The 23,902-nt window shown below is 45.6% G+C and overlaps 1 protein-coding gene and 2 pseudogenes across 1 annotated transcript; 1 reads left to right on the forward strand and 2 right to left on the reverse strand.

Annotated features, from left to right (window-relative positions):
• Positions 1–346: 346 nt before the first annotated feature.
• Positions 347–6,363, reverse strand: LOC147416803 (uncharacterized). Its single transcript, XM_086508041.1, is given in 3 exon segments — positions 347–1,320; positions 1,404–1,529; positions 6,340–6,363. Coding segments are annotated over 3 exon segments (474 nt in total). The 3' UTR covers positions 347–996.
• A 5,100-nt stretch (positions 6,364–11,463) lies between these two features.
• LOC147416804 (uncharacterized) lies at positions 11,464–13,257 on the reverse strand (annotated as a pseudogene).
• A 7,779-nt stretch (positions 13,258–21,036) lies between these two features.
• LOC147416805 (18S ribosomal RNA) lies at positions 21,037–22,709 on the forward strand (annotated as a pseudogene).
• Positions 22,710–23,902: the final 1,193 nt, after the last annotated feature.

The raw sequence follows: 23,902 nt of genomic DNA on the forward strand, positions 1-23,902 counted from the left end.
TTTGAAGAAAAGAAAGTATCTCTTTTTCACTCTGTTTTCTTTTAATAGCAGGAAAGGAGTCTGGATGTTTGCCTAGCTTCGGCGGATTCTACTCAACGCAATCTGCGAACTCGAATCTCACGAATCCAATCCTTGAAATCTAACTCAATGCGGAATAGAATTGATCGTCGTTTGGTGGATCTCCGGTTAGTTTTAACCGAAAGAACGGGACGTATCATAAGATTCGAAGGGAGAACATATAGCCTAGCTGCCAAACAATCGATCTGCGAGGGCTAAGGCCGGATCACAGGACCTGGATCCGTAACGTCCAGTTCGCCTTGCCCCAGTTTTAAAAAAACCACAGAGACGATTGCCACAGGTGTACTCAAAGAGGGCCAGAACTGAACCTAAACAGGACGGAAGGGTACGAAGCGAGGGCGCTGAGTCGGAATTTTCCACTCCAAACGACAAAAAAGCAAAAGACAACGAACCGAGCCCCTGCAACTATGTCGAGCCTCTCTCTATTAAATCAACGGAGTAAAAAAGAAAGCCAGATAGTAATAGACTATCACGTATGGCTTTGAAGAGGGGCTTTGCCTTACCCGCCAGCCACGTGTCAATGTGCCTCTACGGAGGGAATATCGATGATTTCGCAATCGGATTTTTTGGAAACAAACAGAACATAAAAACGTAGGTCTCCTGCGTAAGTTGTTGGGGTAGAGAGCCATATGCACGGCGACGTGCTTGTATGGTTTGGAGAGGACTTGGCGCACACTGATCTTGTTGATTGGTAGAAAGGCTTCACTCCTTATTCTAAATATGCTTTCTTAGGAGTATTATGATTTGCTGTCTAAATGGTTTTGTATGAAGTATCTATTGGTCTCATTATTATTACTGCACTAACTTGTGTAGGTCCTCGCAATTTCAGTGAGATTGTCGTAGCGTAAGAGTAGATATGGTTTTGCATTCTTTTGTTTCTTGTATTGATTCCGTTTTTTATCTCTTGCCTAGTAGAAACTAATTGGGCTCTATCCGATTTACTAGAAGCAGAGGCTGAATCAGTCGTGGGCCATAATGCGGAATATCTCTTAATGGGATTTGCTCCTTTTCTTTTAGGAGAGTATGCTAATATGATCTTAATGAGGTGCGGAGCTTTGTATCCGACATTCGTTGAGCTTTCGCTCTCTGCAAGAGCCAGCGTCCCCTTAAGGGCCTTGTGCAGTAAACTTCTTTGGGCGACGATCTAAAAATTAATAGGTATCGTGAAGCTTTCTTTGAGGGGTAGCCTAGTGTGTAGGCATAGCAATGAACCGCGAACCCATCGGACGACTTATCTAAGATTAAGGGGATATATTAAATGGGTATCCCGTAACTCTTCCTTAGACCTATATTCTTAAATGCTCATATGGAAAAGTGCGCTCTTAGGTCTGGAACCAGGGAGGGTTGCTTTGATAAATCCTCTTTCGTCCTCTCCAGGGGGTGCAGACACACTTGCATGGATTACAGGTAACAGCTACAAAGATAGCGGGGAAGAAAGCAGTACCTGATATCTAGGGATAAATGTAAACTCATTAAACAGGGATAATCATTCCAGTCCTAGAAAAAATAACTCACCAACAAAAAGAGACACCGGAAGCGCAAAGCACTACGAATCACTAAGGCAAGACACAAAGCGCATCCATGTACTCAGAACTGTTGCAAACAAAAGACTGCTACTAGCATCTTATAAGCGAATTAAGTTTAGACTAGGCAACTGCGACTTAACCCCCAGCGAAGAGGGTTCATTTTTTAAAAACTTGTGGGATCTTTTTGGAATGGTCGGAAAAAGACCCGCCTTTTGTCAGGCGCCCTGAGCCGCGAGAGAAGTGATGGTATTGCCTATTTCGTTATTGGAAATTGTATTTAGGGCCTTTTCTATAAATTCCTCTTCGGACCGACGATTTTTTTGCAAAAAACAGGCAAGTTTAAACTGCTCATAGCAGTAGCACCAAAAGACAAAATTCTTTGGGGGGCAATAGGGGCGGTACTTGAATCTATTTACGAACCCTAGTTTCTAGATACATTGCATGGATTTCGTTTAAGTTAAAGCTGCCACTCAGCCTCGAAATAGATCAAAACAGAGTGGACTAGAACTTCTTGGTTTTTGGAATTTGACATTAGGAAGTGTTTTGGCACCATTAACTGACATTGATTTACTTCAATCTTGAAAGGGGAGATCAGCGATCTCAATTTATTTAGCCTTACTTACAAACCGTTTTCTGCTAGACTTTACGGAGACAAAAAAGATGGCCGGAAAGCAAGCAAGCCAACTTTCCCCTTTGGCCTTTCCTCCAGGGTCCCACAGGGCAGTGTACTATCACCCCTACTGTGCAATATTTACTTATATAAGCCCGATCGGGAGATGGAAAGGATCCGGTAGGAACACGAAACTCCGGAGGCTTAAAAAGAAAGATCGGTTTTCTTTGGAATAACGAGTCAAAAGAACTAAATAAACTCTGAAAAAGAAGCAGGCTCTAACTCTGACTCTCCAGGCAACAAAGCCATCGTGGAGATAAAATGCATATAACGTAAAGCGGTTTCTTTTCGGACCTCCATCAGGAGGTCCAATAGATTCCCCGGAAATCCATCCCAGACCCCCGAAATTAGGGGAATTGCTTTGCACTTTTCTGGCTTCGCCCCTTTTTGCTTCCCTTTCTTCCCTGACTTGGGAGGGGAGCGGCTCCTTGCCCTTTTTTCCTTTCCGTTCCCTCTTCTAACGCTAAGAGGGGTTTTCGTTTTTTGGGCCTCTAAGCCGAGGCAGAGCCAAAATAAAGCCTTCATGCCTTCATTTGTAAAGCCAACGGTTTCCCCTTGAAATGAACAAAGGCCAGAGATAGAGAGCTCCACGCATTCTCCGTGAGAAACCACCATGGCCAGATGACGTTAGATAAGGAGGCAAGACTAGCTATCAAGTTGGAACATAGACGCCTGGCTCGCAAGCAGGAGCTATCCCCTATAGACTCCAGTGACCTAGACTTTATTAGGATCTGTTATGTTTGACATGCCGACGACTTCTGACTGGGAATCGTTGGTCTTGTAGAGTTGATAATGAAAATCTGGGAACGTATCACTCACTTTCCATAATTTGACCTAAACCCTGAAACAGGCTCCGCAAAATTCACGGAAATAGCTGCAGGGACGACGGAATTCCCTGGTACGATTGTTTAGAGAGTCCCGGCTTCAAATACTTGATTTTTGCGAGGGTTAGAGAAGCGTCGGAGAATAAAGCACCGTATCCATCTCACAGCTCCCTACTAACGCTCCGCTATCTATTCCAAGTCAGAAGACCTGGGGAAGAGTATCTTAGTTTGGTAGCTAACGAAGAAGAGAAAAGAAACAGGAAGTTTACGGGACGCAGAGCTTTAACTAGCGGAGACTCTGAAAACGGCAGGGGTCAGTTCTTAAGGGAGCGTATTATAAAAGACCGCCAGGGACACTTAGTAAAGATCAAAAGAGATCTTGCATAGTCCAGGTCGGAGCAACATGCCATTAGATGTTTAATAGGCAGTCCTATGATTAGACGAATCGTTGAGTGTTTGGATGTCTTCATTAGATACTTTTAGAGCACTAAGAGGTCAGAAAAGCTTAAAAAAACGGGGGCGCTGGAAATAGGCAGGATCTCTTAGCAAGTTACTTATATAGATTTGGGCGCTCATGAGGAGAATATTCTAGAGACTTCGGGATTGGGATATCCTCAGCTAGAAAAGGGCCTGTCCAATCTACGTGGCCCGTTTAACAGACGTCAGCGACGAATACATCGTCAATTGGTTCGCGAGCGTCGCAAGAGGTTTTTTGTCCTATTATAAGTGTCGTGATAACTTTCACTAAGTCCGAGCGATTGTCGACTACTAGATTCGCTGGTCTACTATATTTACCCTTGCCTATAAATATAAATCCTCAGCGTGAGAAAGAATCTCAAAGTACTCCAAAGACTTGCATATAGTTAATGGAAAAGGCGAGACCCTTGCCAAGTTTCCTAACAGCATAGAGCTTAGGAAGCTTAGATCAGAGTTCCTGACGAGAAAGGGTCTAAACAAGGGGGACGCATACGAGACCTTAGATTAGGTGTACATATGATATTCCGAAAACGTGACTACCGGTCTAAGCTATTATGCGGGAAGGAAGATGTAAGGAGGACCTGGTGTAGATGCGCTATATACGCAAGTTGACTTGGCTTGAATATTATTATTATTTTGGTAATGCAATAAATTTGAGGCCAAAAGTAAATCTCGACGCATCCAACGCTTGGCGTTTTCCCTTTTGCAGAGTGGAGTGTCCTTGGCCTTCTTTAAAGTAAAGAGAGCTGCTTTTGTCTAGGCTTGCTTTCGTCCCTTCGATCCTCCTTTTACCTTTTAGGACAGGTTAAAGAAAAGGAAATTGAATATTCCTGTGTTTTCCGGGACGGAGCCGTATGACGCGAAAGTGTCACGTACGGTTCTTTGAGAAGGGTGTGGATACACCTATCGGGCTAAGGGCTACAGAGCCGCGCCCTCACTCTCCTAGTCTGTGTACATTACCTCTCTTGGGAGGTTGGCAACTCATTTTAGATCTTCCCGGTTTCTAGGGAATCCCAGGCTCAATCCGGTTTGGTATAAAGGTTATTTTATTTTCGTTTGTACATATATGGGTTTGCGCAGCATTTCTATGACATCGTTATGATTAACTAACGAGACCTGGACGGAAAGTCTTCCTGCCTTTATCATTAGCTCGGGTAGTTTTTGTATTTGGCGCTTTAGTAGCCTTTGATTGGTTACCTTAGAGAATGAATTGAGCATATCATGATGTTAAAAGAATGGGGTTCTGGTCGCGGCGTCCAGACCCCAATGAAAAAAAGAAAACACATAAGCCCATAAACGTAAAGTGAAAAACCCAGCCTGCTTCCCTAACATGCGTGTTTGACGGTTTAGAAAAATATGTAGTGAAAGACTCAAAGGGTAACTCTGATATAGAAGAAGAAAAAGAGCGGTAGAAGCAAGACTGGAGCTTGCATAAGGGCCGCACGCACACCAAAAAACAAAGTGCAAGGCACATTTCAAAAGAAACTTAGTTTCAACTAATAAATCTAAGAACTAAAGTGTTTTTGGTTTTATCTTTTCTTTCCTGTTTTATCTTTTCTTTTTGGTTTTCTTTGGTTTCCTCGCTTTCGGATTCAGAGAAGCCTGAGCGTAGCAATCGCTACTTATTACCTTAGGTTTTTGTTCTTTTTCATGGAAAAAAGGCAAGGAAAGGAAAGGAAAAAAGCAAGCAAAGGGCAGGGAAGCCTGAGCGATCGCTACCCATGCGCACACGGCAATACAATATAAAGAGTGCACGGGCGCTTTGGCAAGCGTAACGAAAGGATTACCCTATTAAATCAATAGGGAAGCCTGAGCATAGCGATCATTGCCTATTTTATATTATAACTTGGTGCAAGGCAAGCGGAACGAAAGGATTCCCCTATTTGGGTTGGGAAGCCTAAGTGTAGCGATCATCTTTGTTTTCACTTTTTCTTTAGCGCATTTATTATTGCTTTAGCTGCGTATTATTCACTAAGTAGGCAAGGTTTGATAAGTTTATTTAGCGTAACACCCTATTCATCGTCATCGATAAAACATAATATTGATGCGCGACTTCGTGAATGAATGCTTCTTCCAAACTCCTTCTAACGAGCCCGCTTCTGAAAGCTGAAATCTCCCCGCCCCGGGCAGGGGGCTACAAAGTCACTCCGGCTGCAGGGTTGAAACTCCCGGGTTACACGGGCACGCTGCAAAGAATGCAGGATCGTCAGAACGAGGATGCCTCATCCATGATCTACTGGATGGATTCGATATGGGCCCTAAGAGTAGCTTATCTGCTGTGCAGATGTCGGCAGCCCGCATATGCCCGGATACACATGTATCCCTCGTATACTATAAAACCAAACCCTACGATCTATCTATCTATCACGGATTACCCCGTCGAGTGCCTTCAGTCTCGCTGGCATTCCACTCGTAGCGGGCGGGAGATAGGTCGTTGTTAGGGAGGTCGAGCTGGTGAGGTAGGTTAGGGTTCTTAATTCCTCTGCTCTGGGATCGTGCCCGTGAGCTTGTTCCGACATCGAGGCTTCCTTTTCAACTTGATCTTGGAGGGCCAGGGATGTAGTATGGCACGATATCGTTGTAGAGACGCTAAGGTTGCATCTCTGCTTTGCTCTGCTCTGCTCTGTAAGTTAGTTTAGTTAAGTTTGGAATTATGCTGAGCTAAACCCGAACTCTTCCCGTGGTAAGCACCGATCTTAAGCCATACTTTGTGCATCGATCGCCTAAAGATGCTTGAAAAAGGCTAAATGCAAGCTTTTATTACCTTTTCCGCTTGCTTGGCAAGCATTATGTGGGCCCTTTATTGCTGCTGCAGTTTGCGAGGGTGGGCGGCAAAAAACTTGTTTCGGAATCCCTAAACTAATTCGTGACTGGTGCTGGGATCGGGCAATTTGCTTGCAAAAAAGTTATGGATACGAAGAAACTAGTGAGAGAGTAACTACATCAACGCACTACCTGCGTAGCAAAAAGCAACCTTACATCATGAATAATGCGCAAATCTGGGCCAGAATCAGAAAGGAATATCCTGCGCTTCAAGATCTAGATAACGACCAATTTGAGATGCTTGCGTACAAAGCGAAAACCCACTCTGCAACCATTCGAACAATATTGGTGCAAGGCAAGCGCTCGTTGGAGCCAGTAGACCCGGCGAGAGCAAATGTATTCTTAACCTCTTTGGAATTACCTGAAGGTTGGGGCGATTATCTGCTTTATTTAACCGCTCCTCTCGTTCAAGGAATACCGACTGTCGACTTGATCTCTCAGGTTACCTGTGACCCGAGCCTGGTTTTGTTGATAAAACTGCTAATTGCATATGGCACATTTGCCATAGAAGAAGAAGAGGGAGAGAATATTGTTGCGAATAATGCCTACCTATGGTTTATCAGTTCGCAGATGCAAAACCTGTTTAACATTCTCAAACTGATGTCGTCGCTAAGGAACGGGGGACCCCGGCTCTTTCCGCGACTGCTTGCTTGCATTAACAATCCACCTCTTATTAAACGAAATGAATACCAGTCGAATAAGCTACAACTATTCTTTCGCTCCGCCTACTCTAGCTTTGCTTGATGCCTCTTTTTTAACCACTATATTATGGGATAGGTTTTGACTGAGTCCCTTTGACTGATGAAGAAATCTTATAGCGTGGGTGTCTGCCGCAGTGCAGTGTATTTCATGAAGTAAGTTATTGAATTTTAGGTAGGAAAACTTAAACTAGAGCACAAGATTGTAGAGGGTTACTTCTTAGCGCCTAAATGCTATGCTTTAGTCTTAGATGAATCTAATAACATAATTCGTAACAAGGGGTTAGCCAAAGACAAGGTCAACCTTTCATGGTTTATAGAACAGTATAAAAATCTTGGGCGAGTTATTAAAAGTACTTACGAGTCTTCTTTTAAGATTAATTGGCCAAAACTCAATATTTACCGAGCCTCAATTATGTTAAATCTAGGCATTGACCCATCAACCAAAAGAAACCTCGTGATTGATGAGAACAATATATGGGTTGATACCTTACCCTTGAAGGTATCTGAAAAGTCAGTGACAAGACCAAATAAGCCGACGAAATCTAACCTGCAGCCAGCTACGCAATTGTCAGAGTCTATGAAGCAAGCTGAGTCGTTGCTATCTACGCAATTGTCAGAGTCGTTGCAGGCTGAGTCGTTGCTATCTACGCAATTGTCAGAGTCTAAACCCTTTACACTGCATTCAGATTCGTTGCTCTCCATGCCGCAGTCAGAGTCTAAGCCCTCCATGCCGCAGTCAGAGTCTAAGCCCTCCATGCAGCAAGCTGACCAATCAAATGATGCCAGAACAATACTCTTTGAACAACTACAAATTGAACTACATCTTTTCTTTGAACAACTACAAATTGAACGTAAGGTAGTCTTTGAACAACGTAAAATTGAACGTAAGGTTGTCGAAGAACAACGTAAAAGTGAACGTAAGGTTGTCGAAGAACAACGTAAAAATGAACGTTTAACACGTGAGGTGCTCAAAGAACAATTACAAAATGAATGTCTAGCACGTAAGATGCTATTTGAACAATTACAAAATGAACGTCTAGCACGTGAAAGTATTGAAAAACAACTACGAATTGAACGTCTAGCACGTGAAGAGCTTAATGAAAGGCTTCAAGCTATAGAGCTTAGGAATCAAACTAGTGATTTAAAAGAAAAAGAAGGCAAGCACTTACCTAAAAAAGAGGACCAAGGGCACCACCCCAGACAAATCATTGTCTGCTAATAGCAATCTGCGGAGCGAAGGACCACAGATCTTGCCAGGAATACTTCCTGTGAAGGCATTTGCACTGAGGTCAAGTACCCTTAACCTACTGGAGTTGGGGAGGGATGCAGGAAGAGGCCCCGTGAACTTGTTGAAGCTCAATACAAGCTTATGCAGAGCCGGCAATTGGGATTATCTTGTTTCTTCTTGTTGCCGAAAGATCCAGCTTCTTAAGCTGGTGTAAAGAATCCCCAAAATCGGGTAGTATTGCGCCTGTGAGATTGTTTTTGGAGACGGAAAGCACCTCTAGGCTTACTAGCTGGTTGAAGATGGTGGGAATATGGAGTTCAAGGAGATGTTGACATGGCGCAAGCTTTGGCAGGAGCTGAGGGATGTGGGAATTGGGCCTGTTATAAAATTTTTAGAGAGATCTAACAGAGTTAGGTCTGAGCAACTACCAGCTATGGCAGTTGTGAGGTTCAAGGTAGATAATAAGAAGGCTTTAAGAGGTATTTCGCCAGTTCCTTGATTAAAGGAAATGTTAAGATGTTTAAGTGTCCTGCATTGGCCGATACCCATCGGGAGGCTGCCTGAAAGGCTGTTGTTTGAAACGCCATGAAAGAAAGGGCGCCGCAATGGAGGAGAGAGCGCCAGAGAAGTTGTTGTGCGAAAGCCTTGTCAAGCACGCAATCAAACCCTTCCCTTCCCCAAGATTACAAATCCACTCCCTGTCGTACTGCGCCTGTTCTGCCTCCGCCATTAAAAGAAAATAGCGGCTGGATGAACCGAACCCGGGTGGGGTACTTTTTAACGTTGATCGTCGATTTCTGTCAACAATTTGATGATGAATCATCGAACCCACTCTGCGAAGCTACCATACCAGTTATCGTGAAAGTGGAATGCTCAGGGCAGGACTGGAACTACTCTACTGGGTTTCTCCATCTTTCGAGATAGATCATCTAACCTATAGGTTAGGTGGTTTGCGGGAGGGGATGAATTGGCCTTTAGTCGACTCGACTTTTAGCGCGCGCAAGAAATCCCGCGGAATTCCTCCATTATTAGGTGCTCTCTCCCACGAGCTGCGGCTAATTCTTCAAGTAAGTGTCTTTTCTCTGCAGTTTCTGTCGATATAACCAAAGAAAAGAAGCCTGCACGCGATTTCGACGGTACATTCTTTGAGTCTGGAACAGGTACTTCGAGTGAACTAGCTTTAGTGGATGAAAGGTGCTGTTACTTCGAGCGAAGTACCTTTAGTGGATGAAGTCGTGGGTGAAGATGCAGGTGCTTCAGGTAAAGTACCTTTAGTAGATGAAGATGCGGGTGCTTTAAGTAAATTTGAAGTAGCTTGAGTAGATGAAGGATTCGTTTTATTTGCTTTCCGCCCTTCTGAATCCTGTCACCCGCTATCCCTTTCACGGCAACCACAAGTCCTGCGAGCAAAACGCAACCTTAAACCTTACCGTGCCTTCTTTTCTTGTTAGGTAGTGTTGGTCAGGGGCAAGCCACTGTCTGGCCGTCTGGCTTATCTGAGTTAAGCTTATCGTGCTTATCCGAGTCAGGCTTATCTGAGTTGAGCTTATCGGGGTTAGGCGAGCCGGAGGTCATATAGTATATGAGGGGTTACGAGAGCTATCATTCAATAGTTTGTCGGTCGCTCCCGACGACCATGTTGGCTGCCTTTTTGTCATTAGCTCTGAAAACACCAACCACCCTGAAGCTGTGCACATTGCCTTTGTCTGTGCATTTGGGAGTCTGGTAGTACCGGCACATATCCAGGTGTCCCTGCGCTCACAGCACAACACAATAAGATATGTGTCACATGCACTCACTAACCGCGCCATCTCGAAGTCGGCGACGTGAGCCTCTAGCGCCTCGTCAAGAAGCACATTCGCTGTCTTGAGGTCTCGATGTAGGATGTTTGGACGGCAATCATTATGGTTGAATAATAAACCTTTGGCTGTGCCCAGAGCGATCCTTTTCCCTAAGGTAACTTAAGTTGGAGAGCCGTGTGATGGGTAACCATTCAAGTTGAATGCCATAGTACTGATGCCTAAGGCGGTGAACCAGATACCTACCACGGGCCAAGCAGCTAAGAAGAAGTGTAGAGAACAAGAATTGTTGAAGCTAGCATATTGGAAGATCAAACGACCGAAGTAGCCGTGAGCAGCTACAATGTTGTAAGTTTCTTCTTCTTGACCAAACTTATAACCTGCATTGGCAGACTCATTCTCAGTAGTTTCTCTAATCAAACTAGAAGTTACCAAAGAACCATGCATAGCACTGAATAGAGAGCCGCCGAATACGCCAGCTACACCCAACATGTGGAAAGGATGCATAAGGATGTTGTGCTCAGCCGCCGAATACGATCATGAAGTTGAAAGTACCAGAAATGCCCAGAGGCATACCGTCAGAGAAACTTCCTTGACCAATTGGATAGATCAGGAAGACGGCGGCAGCAGCTGCGACTGGAGCTGAATAAGCGACAGCAATCCAAGGGCGCATACCTAAACGGAAGCTTAGTTCCCATTCGCGACCCATGTAGCAAGCTACACCAAGTAGGAAGTGAAGAACGATCAGTTCGTAGGGACCACCATTGTAAAGCCATTCATCGACGGAAGCTGCTTCCCAGATTGGGTAGAAGTGTAACCCAATAGCTGCAGAAGTAGGGATGATAGCGCCAGAGATAATGTTGTTACCGTATAGCAAAGAACCAGAAACGGGCTCGCGAATACCGTCAATATCTACGGGAGAAGCTGCGACGAAGGCGATGATAAATACAGAGGTTGCGGTTAGTAGGGTGGGAATCATCAAGACACCGAACCATCCGATGTAAAGACGGTTTTCAGTGCTGGTGATCCAGTCGCAGAAGCGACCCCATAGGCTTGCGCTTTCGCGTCGTTCTAAAGTTGCGGTCATGGGAATTTTTGGTTTTCGAAAAGGAATTAGTGATTCCCCAGGCTAGTAAGCCTGTTACTATGTAGCATATCACAAAAACCTATCCGTGTCAACCAAAATCGATTGAGTCTCTAGAATTCTTGGATACAGAGGCTTTTTCCCCGTATCTCAAAATTTTTTGTCACTTATTTCACAACCTGGATTCCCTAAAACAAGGGGAGAGGGAGAAATGAAATTTATCTCCTAGGTAATGCACGCCCCTAATCAATTTTGGTCTCTAAAAAAAGAATCCTGCGTCAAGCCTTTTCATGGACGAAGCACTCCGCAGCTTTGCATCGGCCAACGTATTGTAAATATTGGAATAATTGACGAACTAAGGAGGAAGTAGTCGTCAACCCCTCACTCATCCATCTCTGCGTAGTGTTTCTCGATTCCCCGATACTTGCGCCCCGATTCCAATCCACAACGAAAAGATTGTGGATTGGAACTAATCTCATCTAAGCAAAACTAACGGAAGTGGGCAAAAGCTTTGTTAGCTTCCGCAACTTTATGAGTCTCTTCCTTCTTCCGTATGGCACTCCCAGAATTTCTGGCGGCATCTATCAATTCATCACTCGACCTTAAAGCCATACTTCGACCTGAGCGTTTTCGACATGCGATCAATGACCACCGGATGGCCAAAGCTTTTCCTTTTGCAGGTACTACTTCAATGGGAACTCGATAGTTGATCCACCCACACGTTTGGTTTCTGTGACTACATCGGGAGTTACCCCACGCACTGCCTGTCGCAGAACAGACAGTGGGTTCCTATTTGTCTTTTATCTAATCCGCTTCATAGCCTGATAAAAAATCTGATAAGCTAGTGATTTTTTGCCGTTTTTCAGGATACGATCAACTAGCATGTTTGCCAATCGATTGCGATAAATTGGATCCGATTCGATATTTATAATTTCGTTCGCTACACTGCTCCGATGTACCACGAGTTTACAACTACGTCAGACTTCAACCAATTTTTTTTTATGTCTTTTCCCGGCGCGGCGGTGTTTTAAGCTACTATTTCGGCTTCTTCACTCCATATTGTAGAGTGGATCCACCGGTTAGTGGGGGATCTCCCTCCAAACTGCACGTGCGACTTTCGTCGAATACAGCTTTCCATATGATTGGGTAATAACTATGGTTTCCAACCAATTTTTATTCATCACATAAATCATATTTACTCATTGTCACATTGAGTATCCGTCTCCCTCTCTTCCACGGAGGAAGAAGAAATAGGCATGGAAAGGAAAAATCTTGCAATTCAGTTATCTCACCAGTAATGTCCGTAGGTTTCCCGATCCAATCGGTAGATGTAGGCAAAGTCTCCGTCAAATATTCGTAGTCTTAACCCGAACCTGTTCCGGAAGGAAAAGGCTTTTTTTTTTTTATCAGGTGGGAGTCCGGGTAAAACTCAACTTAACCTACTGAAGTAAAACACCTTAGACACCAAGTTGTTTCACACAAATAGACGGGTAATGGTCAATCTTTGCAGTAGCAGGCTTCGGTCCCCTGGCAATGTTGGGTCGGCTACACATTTAACATATCAGAACAATTGATACGGAATCGTTGCGATGATACGAGTTGCGACAATGCTCTGCAACGCACTGGAACGCCCTTTTTTACGATCTTTCACTCCTACAGCATCTAAGGCTCCTCTAACGATGTGATACCTAACGCCGGGTAGGTCTTTGACCCTTCTGCCTCTTACGAGGACCACCGAATGTTCCTGCAAATTGTGGCCAATACCTGGTATGTAAGCCGTTACCTCAAATTTGGAGGTTAATCGAACCCTGGCGACTTTACGTAGGGCAGAGTTGGGTTTTTTCGGTGTAGTTGTGAGATAGTCGACAGCTATAACGTCGCTATACAAAACCGTACGTGAGATTCGCATCTCATACGGCTCCTCGTCATTCAATTACTGTTGCTCTTCTCAATCGATTTCGACTACAAGTACAAAAAGAAATTTACGAAAAGAAATCTTACCCTTTTTCCTTGCAAATTCATTTTCAAAGTTTCGCCGTTGCGCCCCACCAATTTGCCAGATTGCAAAAAAGCGACGCAGATGGAAAAATGAAAAATATCCCAAATTGATGCGTGGGTTTACCGATACAACGAGTTTCCCGCCTTTGCGTCAATAATATGAGGCGGATTGAATATGGAGGAGATTGACGAGTCGGTATCAGCTTATCCACATGATTAATCATTTTCTGAGAAGGAATTCATTTTGAAATGAAGGCAGTTTCAACATCTCACTCTCGTTCTTCATTTCGTTCCGACGAGGCTACCTGAGGAGGATTCGGCAACCTAACGAACTACCCAATAAGAATAAGTAGGTGAACTAAACTATGGATCCATAGAAAATGGGAGGGATCTGATGATTATTTGTAGTTTACCATTGATGACGACGTGAACGTAGCAACGATAAAAAAAAAGGCTTAAAACCACAAGGAATTATGAAAAGGTTGGAAGATCTGGCCAAAGAAGGTGATAGCCCCGTAAATCTTTCCTAACAAGTTTGATTCCTATTGCAAAACGCGAATACCGTGTTTGAATAATGATCGCTTTGTAGTGACTAAGGGGGACCACCCTCGCGGCCTAAGTATTCCTCAATGACCAATAGCGTACCACAAGTACCGTGAGGGAAAGGTGAAAAGACCCCGCCGTATGCCGGGAGTGCAATAGAAAACCTGAAATCCGATGCAAACTATCAGTCGGAAGAGCAAAGCGTTGAAACAAAAGCAAAGCCACTAATGTTTAATGGAACGCATACGCGAAGCTAAGAAAGCGCTGTAGCCAGGCAAAGCCACTAATGTTTGCCTTGAGCGAACCCTTGAGCGAAGCTTCGCGTTGTCGGCTCTTGCTTGGCGCACTTTCCACTTTAACGGCGTACCTTTTGCATAATGGGTCAGCGAGTAAATGGGAACAGCGGCTTAAGCCATTAGGTGTAGGCGTAATGAGGTTGAATCTTCGGCGTTGTTTCTATTTGACCCGAAACCGATTGATCTAGCCACGAGCAGGTTGAATCGAGCTCTCCACAGAGGCCTTAGAGGACCGAACTCACGTATGTGGCAAAATACGGGGATGACTTGTGGCTAGGGGTGAATCAAAGAGCTACGACTCCAAAAAGTGCCTTTGTTGAAGTCCTTTGGACCATAAGAACCTATAGGCAAGAAAAGGAGTCCTCCTTTGGCCTTTCGCCCCACAAGCGTGCGAACGCTTTTTCAATAACTGGCTCATAACGGTGAAACCAGCTGTTTCTGGAAGTAATGGCCACACCGTGGGAAGTCATGAAAGCTTCTCCCCCTTTGTTGCTTGCGGTTGAGTGCCCTTTTTTGCCCTCAACAAAAGATAAAGTTGTTTTGAAAAAACACCTTGTCCCTCTTTTCTTTTCTTTTCTCTACGCTACAAGCTAGCTCACTGACCCCGTAACGACTGATTTAAAAAGATGAGAGCATGATTGTTAATGCTAACACGCCGGTTCTCACCCCGGCCGAATCCCTCTCGAACCTTTGGTTCTCTGGCCATATGCACCGGCGTATCGAGAGCTAAAAGAAAAAAAACTAAACAAAAGACCAACCACGAAAAGTTCGCTAGCATCTTTTCTATACGATATCCTAACAAGGTACGTTGTCAACAACGATGGTGTCAAGGCCACAAACAATGGTTACGAGGTTCATAATGATGGCGTTAAGGCCAATAACGATGGTAGACAGGAAGTGAAATATGATGGGGCAAGTGAAAAATCATTTCTAACAGGCAAATGCGTAAATAATGATAACGATTACGTAAGTGATGTTAAAAAAATCTCAACGACAATCCCGGTTATTCCTACGAAGATGATGCGGTTAATGCTTGAAATAAGAGAAATGATAGTTTTCCTTACTCGTTCGTTGCTGAGGAAAGGAAACAAAAGAACTTTTTTTGCATTGTTTCATGGCCCGATGAAACCGGTGAGGGTTCAGTTAGTAGCATAAGCTAGACAATTGCTAGCGGCGGATTGACGTGGCCGCAGTCATCCGACCTCTCCATGCTATCTGAGTGGATGCTTCCACTGGGCGGGGACTGGACCAATGTAATCTCGCCTTGACGTTGGCGGTTCCGCGGTTTCAGCCCTGCCCTCCAACTATCAGGTCACAGGGGCGGCCTTCCTGCCCCTGTTCATTACTCAAGATTGTTTTGTTCTGTCCGGGCATTATAGTAAGCGCGGAACACCCGATCCCATTCCGACCTCGATATGTGAAAAATCTGATTTCGGCCATATGTACTGATAGTTTTCGGGAGATGTGGTTGACAGCCCGACCCTAAAGCGATAGCAAAAGCTAGACAATTGAAGAATGACGTGGCTGCAGTCATTCTAAACAATTACTAGCGGCGGATTGACGTGGCTGCAGTCATCCGACCTCCCCTTGCTATCCGCTTCCATCGAATGGTGGAAGACAAAACGGGGACTGGACCAATCTGATCTCGCCTTGACGTTGGCGGTCCAGCTTACGGTTGTTAGCCTAGGCTAATGACTTACCAAGAGATCCGAACATTGATTCACATTGCCATGAATATCGGCCGGGTAGCAAAAGCTAGGCAATTGTTTGGTTACTTTGGCGGCAAAAGAAAAAGAGCAGGCAACATTATTTCCAAACCTTAGGTGTGAATCAACACGTTAAGGTAACGCTACTACACTGCGTTGATCAGCAACGACAGGTAACGCTACATAGCAAGTTAATTAACAACGACAGGTTTGGCGCCACGCCATTAGGAACTGCCATAAATGCAGGATACTACCCTAGCTAGGCGAACACCAAGGCAAGGGAATCAACGAAAAACATTCAATTAAATAATGCAAAAGAAATCATCGCAACAGTAGGTATAGGTATTGGAAACATATTTAGTTCTTTGACGGTAAGAAAGTTGCAATACAAGAAAGTTTAGTGGAATGGCCGGGCTACTAGAGGTCCAATCAACTTTTCTTCTTTGTTATCGTGCACTGATTGAAGCGTAATTCTGTCCGTTCTTCACGCACGTATTTCCTATTAAGCTTTCTTCAAAGAGCCTCGCGTCTGTTCCTTGGCTCGGAGAAGAAAGCACGCGATGATGAAAACTGGACCGGTAAAATGGCATGAGCTAGCTAAAGCACGCTACTAACCAAGTAACGAAATAATCAACAACACGCCTTTACAGGGATGCGAAAGGCTCAATTATGCAAAGGAAATTAGCCGAGAGAGATCAATTGCGGGGTGGAGTAAATGGCCAACTCGTCAGGCTCATGACCTGAAGACTGCGGGTTCGAACCCTGCCCCCGCACTACATGTTGTCAGCAGGCCCTACGTTGCTGTGCGCCTAACGCTTCTCCTTATCGACGCGTTGTAGGTAGTATAGTGGCTGAACTCAGTGCCTGGAGCAACTCGCTCCAGTCCTGGATTAGTGTTATTGCCGTCCTTCAACGAGCACACAGCTTGCTATCGGCGACCTGGCCTCTTAGTTTGGTGGTTTGCGTGGTAAAGGATGGCGTTGTCGCCGTGCAGACGCTGCGACAAGGATTCTCATGTAATAATCAAACGATTGAAAAAGCGTGGCTTTGCGCAGCAAGTGCTAAGCAACCTGCGCACCACGTTTCTGTCCTGCAAATCAGCCACTATCGCTACCTGGCTTACTTGGATCATTCCACCTTACAAATTATCGTATAATAAACGCTTATGTAGCTGCTACCTTTGGATAGAGCATTCCCATGTGAAACGGCACCGGTTCAAGTCCGGGGAAGTCGTGAGCGAAACTGGATCGGAGTATCTATCATTCAGTTGGGCACTGCTCTGTCGATCTGAGATTATTGGGGTTCCCCCTCAGGCCCCAATCCCGGGACGTAGGATGATCCGCCTTGCCGATGGCCGTTCCGCTCACGGTTATTGGCGAGAGCCGGTAACCAACCAAGAGATCATCAACGACAAAGATTGACCTTTAGCCTTATTTTACGTACTTATGCTGAGAAAGCTTTCCAAGGCCCGATGAAACCGGTGAGGGTTTCAGTTAGTAGCATAAGCTAGACAATTGCTAGCGGCGGATTGACGTGGCCGCAGTCATCCGACCTCCCCTTGCTATCTGAGTGGATGCACCTCATCCTTCCACTGGGCTAACGGGGACCGGACCAATGTGATCTCGCCTTGACGTTGGCGGTCCGGCTTACGGTTGTTAGCCTAGGCTAATGACTTACCGAGAGATCATCAACGAAACATTGATTCACAAAACCATGGCATATACATTCAGAACAAATAACACAAAAGGTTGGTAGCGATTGAACGATCCTTGTACCAGCTGTATTTGCACTTTCTCCGGCAGGTGCTTTTGTCGTTAGCACTCTTTTGTTCATCAATCAAGCGTGTTCGTTCCGTCCGGGCATCCTAGTAAAACGCGGAACACCCGATCCCACTCCGACCTCGATATGTGAAAAGCGTTTTCTGCCATATGTACTGAGAATTCTCGGGAGACGTGGTTGACAGCCCGGACCCACAAATCGTATATGCGATTGCCTTCAGATGCGAATCTGGTATCGGCCAGAAACAATGCAATGAAAGAGCTACGCCATTCATATTACTTTAGACAAGGAGCGAAGGGTTCAAATCCCATTTCCTCCTAATCGCGATTACCTGTTTGGTTAACGGCGACATAGGTTGGCTCATCAAAGCTTCGAAGAGGAAATACCTTGAAGAGGGTCTGTTTCGCTCGATTTCTGCCATCCTAGGACTCCATGTTTTGTGAAGGCAAAGAGGACTTGAACCTCTGGCAGCCCCGGTGCTATCGCCTCGCTTTTCCGCTCGCATTTTCAGGATCGGAAAGGAAACAAGCGACACCAAACGAATCACGGCTCTTTTGGTTTGGTTGAGATAATATTCTTCATCCTCAGACAAGTGAAAGCAAAGTTCCCGTTTTTCTTTCCTACTAGCCCATGACCGGACTCGAACCGGTGCCGTTTCCTAGTACATAGAAAGGCTCTATCCAAAGGTAGCAGCTACATTACATGAGCCGAAATAGCATAGCCGGCTCTTTTCGTTTTGTTTGGATAAAGGATATGCTAACTTTAGCAGCTTGGAGTGGCTCGCGCTCTCACGTGGGCAGCATTCCTTCCGAGCTGGGTCTCATGGCCGGAATCAACTATCTGCATCTCAATAACAATTCACTGTCTGGCACAATTCCTCCCACACTGGGGGACTGTAAGTATCTGGTGTGGGTGGATCTCAGCAGCAATGAACTGGAGGGCACCATCCCTAAGAGCTTGCCAAGCAAGCAGGGAAGGTGATAGAAGGGACACCAGCTTGCATTTAGCCTTTTTTAAGCATCTTTAGGCGATCAATGCACAAAGTATGGCTTGGGATCAGTGCTTACCAGTTCGCCCGGCTTAGCAGAATTCCTTCCAAAGGTACAACCTTAGCGTCTCTACTCGGATATCGTGGACCATGCACGTAAACGAATTTGTACAGGCAATGAGCGTGGGATACTTGAGGAAGAGCGTAGGATCGAACGCAACACAAGTAAAAAACTTGAAAAAGAGCTACAAGTCGTGCGTGAACAAAAGGAGAGACTATTTGACAGAATTAAAGCTTTAGAGCGTAGGATAGCAAATGCAAAGGACGACAGCTCCTTTGTTCATGACTTACGCGAAATGCCTAGTTGCTCTACACCCGATTTGTTAGCCTTACGCCAGCCTTCGAATCGTTGCGAAACGAATAACGAGAACTGGGGAAAAAAGGAGGCGTAGCGGATTTACACTCAACGGAAGGAGGAAGATGGCCAGAGGCATCGACAAATGAAAGATGGCGCGTTGCGAAACTAAAGTAGCAAACCGAAGACAGACTCTAACGGGTCAAATCCAAGACCGAACCACGATAAATCGAAGTTTTACTATCCATTACAACGTGAACCACCGATTCCCTGCAAGGCAAAGGATGGAACAAATAAGATATTTTACCTGATTTTGTACGCTTTGAGGCCGGAGTGGTCGCTGATTTTGTACGCGTATGCTTTGAGGCTGTATGCGGAGTGGTCACTGATTCTGTACGCTTTGAGGGCGAGGGATAAGAGAATAATTAAGTTACTGGCGCTGCAATGCCGGTGGTATCGAGGCAACTCCTAATGAGATGATATGTCTGCTTCAGAATAAAAAGTTATGGATACGACGCACGGAGAAAAAAAAAGGCTTAAAACCACTGCTCCAATTTATTTCATGCGTAGAAATCAATTCAAACACCTTTCCTTTGGCAAAGACACTCTGCTAGGCCAACACTGACACTGAGAGATGAAAGCGGGGAGCGAATGGGATTAGATACCCCTGTCCTAGCCGTAAACGATGGAGACTAATCGCTGCGCTGCGCGTATCAACCCCTAAGTGCTGTAGCTAACTTAGCGTTAAGTATCCCGCCTGGGGAGTATCGTTCCCCTTAGATCTTTAGGTGCTAGGCTAACGTAACCTCTCGGGACCGATGGTAGGCTAGGTGGTCCCTATGCTGGTGGGCAACCAACCCCAAACGCCAAGGCCAAGATTGCGGGGTGGAGTAAATGGCCAACTCGTCAGGCTCATGACCTGAAGACTGCAGGTTCGAATCCTGCCCCCGCACTACATGTTGTCAGCAGTTTTAAAGCAAAGAAAAACACCGTTTAAAAGAAAAGGAAAGCAAGCTGTAAGCAAAGAAAAAGATGCGATAGAGAAAGCAAACAAGCGAAAGCAGAAAAAGATGCGTTTGCTTTAAAAGAAAGCAAAATCGAAGCAAAGCAATCTTTGCCGGCCAACTGCTTTACTCCGTTCGACATTAGCTTTTTTGCGTGCTAGCTACACTACATAAAAGCATTTATGAAAATGTGTAAAAACAGATGTTAAAAGAAAAGCATTAATTGCACCATGCTCTTGTTTGGTTTAGGTTTCGTTGCGGGGCTTTCCGTAAGCGGAAGCTGTTTTTTTGTTTCTTTTGTGCGGGGCATGCTTTTGGAATTGGAGAGGCTCTGAAACCTTGCGGATTTGTATCGAGCACAGTTCAACTTTCTTTATTCACAAAACCAAGTAGGATAAAATCTCTTACTAAGACTGCGGAGAGCAGCTATGGCGTTAATTCAGTCTTCTTCTTTGGCTAACACGCTGCATAGGCATACAGAATTAGCTTTGCTGGAGCGCCCGCCCTGAAGCCAAACTATCCCTCAGGGATCCCGGACCAAGCGCAAGTGGGGACTTCTCAACATCGCAAGTCACCTCTTGATGATCTGTCCATTAACCACACAAATATTTACATTTGATTATTATAGTTTGACTATTATACGAGAACGCTAGAGAATCTTTGTCTTTAGGCTTTAGCCATCCTTTACGTAACAAACCACTAAACTAAGAGGCCAGGTCGTTGATAGCAAGCTGTGTACTTGTCGGCTATCAATCATAAGGTGGAGTGAAATTGGATAGCCAGAGTGTTGTGTTTTTGGGCACTCAACAAAAAGAGAGGCGCACAGGCGACAAAGTAACAGGGGGCTTTGGGTTGTTGGGCTTCCCCGTTTGGCTCACGTAGCTTAAGGGATAGAGCATTCCTATGTACCAGGAAAGGAAACGGCACCGGTTCAAGTCCGGTCGCTTTCCTGGATCGGAAAGGTCGCGGTAGTATCTATTATTTAGTTGAGCACTGCTTTGTTGATCTGAGATTATGCTTAACCCCCGCTCGGCCCCAATCCCGGGACGTAAGATGATTCGCCTTGCCGATGGCCGTTCCGCTTACGGTTATTGGCAAGAGCTGGTAACTAACCAAGAGATCATCAACGACAAAGATTGACCTTTTTTAACCAAAAAACCGAGTTTGATCCTGGCTCAGAATGAACGCTGGCGATATGCTTAACACATGCAAGTTGAACGTTGTTTTCTGTTTATAGAACAGTTGAAGACAAAGTGGCAAACGGGTGCGTAACGCGTGGGAATCTGCCAAACAGTTTGGGCCGAATCCCAAAGAAACGAAAGCAAAAAAGCAAGCTTCGATAAAGCTAAAAAGCGCTATTTGATGAGCCTGCGTAGTATTAGGTAGTTGGTTGGGTAAAGGCTGACCAAGCCGCAGATGCTTAGCTGATCTTTTCGGACGATCAGCCACACTGGGACTGAGACACGGCCCAGACTCCATAGGGAGGCAGCAGTGGGGAATATTGGACAATGGGCGAAAGCCCGATCCAGCAATATCGCGTGAGTGAGTGAAAAACGTCGCTAACGCGAGGAAGGGCAATGCCGCTTGTAAAGCTCTTTCGTCGAGTGACGATTATGACAAGACTCGAAAAAGAAGCCCCGGCTAATTCCGTGCCAGCAGCCGCGGTAAGACGGGAGGGGCTAGTGTTATTCGGAATGACTGGGCGTAAAGGGCACGTAGGCAGTGAATCAGGTTGAAAGTTAAAGGCGCCAGCTCAACTGGCGGAATGCTTTCAAAACCAATTCACTTGAGTGGGATAGAGGGGAGTGGAATTTCGTGTGGTAGGGATAAAATCCGGAGATATACGAAAGAACGCCGAAGTAGCGAAGGCAGCTTTCTGGGTTTCTACTGACGCTAGGGTGCGAAAGCTTGGGGAGCAAACAGGATTAGATACCCTGGTAGTCCATGCCGTAAACGATGAGTGTTCGTCCTTGGTCCGCGGATCGGGGGCTCAGCTAACGCATTAAACACTCCGCCTGGGGAGTACGGTCGCAAGACTGAAACTCAAAGGAATTGACGGGGGCTTGCACAAGCGGTGGAGCATGTGGTTTAATTCGATACAACGCGCAAAACCTTACCAGCCCTTGACATATGAACACTTGACGTATGAACACTTGACATATGAACAAGTGTGCTTGTCCTTAACGGGATGAAACGAAAATTCATACAGGTGCTGCATGGCTGTCGTCAGCTCGTGTCGTGAGACGTTTTTGGTTAACTCCTATAACGAGCGAAACCCTTGTTTTGTGTTGCTAAGACATGCTGCTCTCAAAGGATCAATGTCATTATTTACTTGTCAGCGGGGCGGTACGGGATTGATGACACTTCCTCTGTGCCGATGTTGCACTCACAGGAGACTGCCTATAGTTCTACTATGGAGGAAGGTGGGGATGACGTCAAGTCCGCATGGCCCTTATGGGCTGGGCTACACACGTGCTACAATGGCAATTACAATAGGAAGCAGGGCCGTAAGGCGGAGCGAATCCATAAAGATTGCCTCAGTTCGGATTGTTCTCTGCAACTCGAGAACATGAAGTTGGAATCGCTAGTAATCGCGGATCAGCATGCCGCGGTGAATACGTACCCGGGCCCCGTACACACCGCCCGTCACACCCTGGGAATTGGTTTCGCCCAAAGCATCGACCAGAGATCACCTATTGCTAAAGTGTTTCATGCCGGCGTTGAGTGTGGCCCATTTTGGTATGGGTGGTCTCCTTGGCGCATATCACGGTTGGGTCAGTGACTGGGGTGAAGTCGTAACATGGTAGTCGTAGGGGAACCTGTGGCTGGAGGGAATCTTAAAGGGAGGCGCTAGCGTCTTTTTATTAACTGTACGTGAGTTGATAAAGTCAATTCGTTCGGGTAAGCTAACTGTGCGAGGGGGAAGTGTGGGGTTGGTAGCGATTAAATAATCAAAGGCTTGTACTAGCTGTATTTGCATTTTCTCTGGCAGGTGCTTTTGTCGTTAGCACTTTTTTGTTTCTTAATCAAGCGTGTTTGTTTTGTCCGGGCATCCTAGTAAAACGCGGAACACCTGATCCCATTCCGACCTCGATATGTGAAAAGCGTTTTCCGCTATATGTACTGAGAATTGTCGGGAGACATAGTTGACAGCCCGGACCCACTAAAGATGCGAAGAGGAGAAGAGAAAGGAACGCCATAACGGATAGCAAAAGCTAGGCAATTCTTCGAATTAACTGCAGTAATTCGACCACCAAAGCGATGACGTGGCTGCAGTCATTCTAAACAATTGCTAGCGGCGGATGCTGCAGTCATCTGACCTTTCCTTGCTATCCGAGTGGATGCTTCCACTGGGCGGGGACTGGACCAATGTGATCTCGCCTTGACGTTGGCGGTCCGGCTTATGGAGAAGAGACCAAGGCCTTCTTTGACCAAGAGTCACACCTTTATGAAAATATTGCATCGGCACTTGTACCCTAACGTTGACCTTAAATTAGAGATGAGAAAAATGTATAGTCTAATCTCAATCGAGAGATAGAGCGGCTTGGAAAGGCCGTGCGACTTGAGGAGCATAAGGCAATGGTTATGGCAGCCGCCAAACTCAAGACCAACGTTGTACTTACCGGCACTTTCCTTTCGGGAGCCTAAGGTCCCTCTCTTCCGCCGGGCAGGGTAAGTGCCTGCAGCGCCCACTTTTGCCGGGGGGAAGTGCCTAACGGCACTAACTCTTTCTCAACATTCCATTCTTTTCAAATCGAAAAGAGAAAACTGTTTGAAAAGAAATGGCTGGCTGAAATGAGATTCCGCAGAATGCAAAATTGCTTGCGTTAGGGCAAACGTCACTCCGCTGGAGAGAGAGGGCCCTAAAAAAGCGCGCTTCTTTGGTTATCCCTTTCAAATCGCGCGCCCTGTCTCCTTTACAAGCAAGTGTCCGGGGAGACCCGATTGCCAAGGCTACTGTCATTTCAGCTTAGCGGGAGGCTCCTACCCCACCATGCGTTCCTTTGGGGAGGGTGTGAAGCT

The sequence above is a fragment of the Adiantum capillus-veneris genome, unplaced genomic scaffold (genome assembly GCF_014529385.1).
Source record: "Adiantum capillus-veneris isolate H3 unplaced genomic scaffold, ASM1452938v2 Hic_scaffold_461, whole genome shotgun sequence".
Lineage (NCBI taxonomy): Eukaryota > Viridiplantae > Streptophyta > Polypodiopsida > Polypodiales > Pteridaceae > Adiantum > Adiantum capillus-veneris.